At 44.5% G+C, this 3,843-nt stretch overlaps 1 protein-coding gene across 1 annotated transcript; it reads right to left on the reverse strand.

Annotated features, from left to right (window-relative positions):
• Nucleotides 1-561: 561 nt before the first annotated feature.
• On the reverse strand, nt 562-3,395 carry LOC103253362 (T-cell surface glycoprotein CD1e, membrane-associated-like). The gene is made up of 6 exons (XM_008051701.1): nt 3,335-3,395; nt 2,711-3,004; nt 1,855-2,133; nt 1,351-1,629; nt 863-956; nt 562-736 (listed from the first exon to the last, which is right to left on the reverse strand). Exons 1-6 carry the CDS (start codon nt 3,393-3,395, stop codon nt 562-564), a joined length of 1,182 nt encoding a protein of 393 aa, XP_008049892.1.
• Nucleotides 3,396-3,843: the final 448 nt, after the last annotated feature.

A 3,843-nucleotide genomic window follows, 5' to 3' on the forward strand; every position in this document is an offset into this window, starting at 1 on the left:
GAAAAATAAAAATGCAGTATCTCTTGTTTGACATTTATTAAGAATATCAAGATAAAAACAGTGGTGCATTAAACCTAGCATGGGTCCCCACAGAGCATGAACTCCTGTGCTTCTACACAGGTCACATGCTAATGAAGCTGACCTGAATTCAGGTAAGATTTTTGGTCATGAACAGAGACACAAAAATCTAAATCATACATTAAAACAACTGAGAGAAAACAAAAAAAGGCAAAATCTAACAGCTACTGTCCTGAATAACAAGCGATTGTGTGTTTATGAAGAACATTTCAATTTTAGGTATACAGAAGAGCTTTCAGTTTGATGACCATGATAAGCTTCTATAAAAAATAACCATTTGAATCGCAGTCTGAAGAATCAATAATGATGAATATGTGGCCAAACCAGAACAAATATTACTGTAAGATGAAAAATATTTCTAAAGGAATGAATATCCTTGCTAGAACAAGCCGTGCTTAAAAAAAAAAAAAAAAAAAGCATATTTTCTTTATTGGACATGAGCTAGGTTTGAGACCCAGACAGGATTTTATGTATTAAGTAAAACTAATGACACCAAAGTTGCTTTAGGCCTATCTTACACTTCTTCAAAAATCTCTTTTTGAGCCATGATTCTTCTGCCAGGCAGAGCTCGTGTCCTGAACTCCTAGTATCCTGGGTCTTGGCTTCCATGGAAACGGCAGGGCTGGGTTCATAGGGGGAGGGAATGTTCTGAGTTGAGCTGTGGGGAAAAAATTAAATTTTAATCTCAAAAAGGGAAATCAGGAACAAAGAAGGAAAGATGAAATGAGGAAAAGGGGGGGAAATGTTGATTAGAGGTTGAAGAAGTAAAAAGCAAGAGACTCACCTCGGTATTTTAAACCATGTGCCAATTATAACCAACATGACCAGGGTAATAGCAACAGTCAAATAGATCAAGATCAGAAGGATGGAGTATCCACCTGGTTGAAGATAAAATAAGGATATCAACTCACAGAATACTCTCTATTAAAGCCATAAAAGACTCTCTAATCCACCACAGATGAGATTTTTCATTCCAAAAGGAGGTTGCATGTGTGTTTTCTAGAGTCCTAACTTCAGTTCACCCCTGAGTCTATGTCTGTGATTTCCCCACTACTTCCTCCACTAAATCATTTTCCTCTCTTAATTTCTCTTTAATATCTCTAATCCTTTATTTCCATTTGCTTAAAATTTAACTGCGGTCATTCTTTACCATTGGTGCTTGGATTCTCCCACTTTTATCCTTCTGGTGACTGACATTTCTACTCAGCTGTTCATCCAAAAGCCCCAGGACAGTCTTCCATAATTTCCCAGCTGTGCCCAGCTCTTTCTCACCCCAGGGGATGATTATATCGTGACCTCTGAGACTGCTGTGCTTCACCCGACAGGACAAGCCAGCCGCCTCTCCAACCGCCACATTCAGGGTTGCTTGGAGATACCATGTCCCATCAGCGTTGGGCAGGACATCCCCTCGCTGAGTGCCTCGTTGCTCCTGCTCACCCCGCATCCACATCACCCACACGGACTTTGGGTAGAATCCTGAGACGTGGCACACCAGCAGCAGACGCCCAGGCCCGCGACTGGAGCCACTGGACAGCCAGGCCTCGGGCTTCACTAGGCAGAAAAGGATGGAGAGAAATGAACTTCCCAGAGCTCTGGGATGCAGGTCCCTTAGTAGTTGGAGTAATCACTTCTTCCTCTTGTTAAGAAACGATGCTAAACCCACATATCTCACCCTCTAGCTTCTCATTATATGTTTCAAAATGAAAACGATTATTGGCAAATCCAAACACAGATATTAAAGCCTAAGAACAAGAGGGAAGAGAGGATTGGGCTCACCTTGTCGTTCCAGGTCTGACTTCCCTGCTTCAAGGAGGCCTGCCAGAAATCGAGGGCAGGTGTGACCAAGGAGGACCCACACTATTTCTTTAACATCTCGGTATTGATTGAGCACCTTACAGACGTTCTGGGCCCGGCTCCCTGCTCCTGGAGCTGGCTCCCAGGAACTTCCTTGGAAACTCAGGAAATCCGATCCTTGATATGCCCCATTTATGAACATATTTGAGGCCTCCCCAGCATGCATTCTACAGCCAGCCGATACCTGGAGCTCAAAGGGGTCTGAGGGTGAACAAGGAGAGAGAATCAAAATGAAAGGGATGAAAAATAAGTAATTATAGAGAGACAAGAGATTCGAGGGAAGAAAAATTTTCTGGGAAATCATATGGGAGACTAGAGCTTGGATGGGAAAGGAGAAAGAAAATATGGAGATAATAAGCGTACTTTGAAATAATTAATAGAAAGGGGGCAAATGGGAAGGCTGTCAGGACAATGAAAGAGTAGCCTAAAGGAATTAACATAAAAGGATTAAGGTACAGGCCAAGCCAGGTGAATATTCAAGCCAATGAGAAAAGAAGACAAAAACTGGGTGAGAATGGTTGTTTCTGAGCCCAGAATCAATAGACAGAAGATCAAGAGGAAAAAGGCATTCCAACAAGGAAGAACACAATGGTATAGTCGGGGTATGAAGAGGGGTGAGGGTGGTGTGGAAGGGTGAAACATAGGAGGGAGTGGGAGCCAGAGGACAGGGAACAAGGCCCAAAAGGTTGCATGCTGGTCAGAGCCTATGTACTATTTTCCCCATTAGAATATGGTTGGAGCACTCAAGCAAGTTATCAACTTGGAGAAATGAACTTACATTCAAACTGAAATTGACTGGCAAAGGCCTGCACTACACTAGTAAAGCCATAGAAATAGAACTGGAACAATCTCTGGAAGCGCTTTAGCTCCTCCTTGCTGAAGTCTCCCTGGGACCAGGACCTCAGAAAGCGGATGGTGCCCAAGACACTGTCCCAGCCATGAGTCTGCAGCTCGCCCAGCCAGCCTGAGCCCCGGTTCTTCACCCAGCTGTGGTTGGCAAAGGAGGAGATCTGGAGCATGCGGAAGGAAAGAGGTTCTTCTGCTGGGTGGTGGGATCCCAGAGCCTGAGGGGCTGAAAGAGTGAGGATGACAAGTAGTTAGTGTGTAAAGGGATGGAAGAAGAGATGCCACAGGAAGATGAGGAGCCCAGAAAGGAGAAGAAGTGTGGAGACAATTACACAGGTTGCACAATTTCCAATACCCTCTTCCCCAATCCCCTACCTCAAAATCAGAGACAGAAGCAAAGACTGTGGGCAAGAATTCCCTATTTGAAACTAGTTTTCAAGGCAGACTGCTAGAGCATCCCAGAGGAGCAATGCTTCTTTCCCCTAGGTCCTGTCCAGAGCTTTCTCACTGTCCTCCTGTACCCTACCACAAATCTTTTCACCTGAGCTCTTCTTACCTGCCGTGCTTTCCTCAGGGCCACAAACGCCCTGGAAGAGGAGGAGGAACAGGAGCAGCATTGGAAGTCTGTTGGGGGAAGGATGCTTCTACAAGACACCTCTTCTTAGAACTCAGATATCAGCACCCCACCCCTTGTACTCTCATCTGACTTCCCTTCTGCACAGACATTAAAAACCCTCCTGTAAACTTCCCTATCAAAGAAACCACTCTGCCTCACTTCCTCACAACCTCCCACAGGGTCTCTCGTTTCCCTTCTGTCTCTCTCATTCACTGGCTTCAAGATTTTCTCCCTGCTCTTTTGCGCATCCTCCCAGTCTCTCCTATTGCACCAACTCCTGCAAAAGGAGTCCTGGCCTAGGATAAAGTTTGTGATCTGGTTAGAAAATGTAGTAGTTTTTTTTGACATTGGACAAATCAAATCCACACTTAGGCTGTCAACATTCTCTGTGTAAAGTGATGGCGGTCACTCGGTGATGCCTAGTGATCCATCTAATAATCTCTCCACTC

The sequence above is a fragment of the Carlito syrichta genome, unplaced genomic scaffold, assembly GCF_000164805.1.
Source record: "Carlito syrichta isolate Samal-C Ts95f unplaced genomic scaffold, Tarsius_syrichta-2.0.1 Scaffold225526, whole genome shotgun sequence".
Lineage (NCBI taxonomy): Eukaryota > Metazoa > Chordata > Mammalia > Primates > Tarsiidae > Carlito > Carlito syrichta.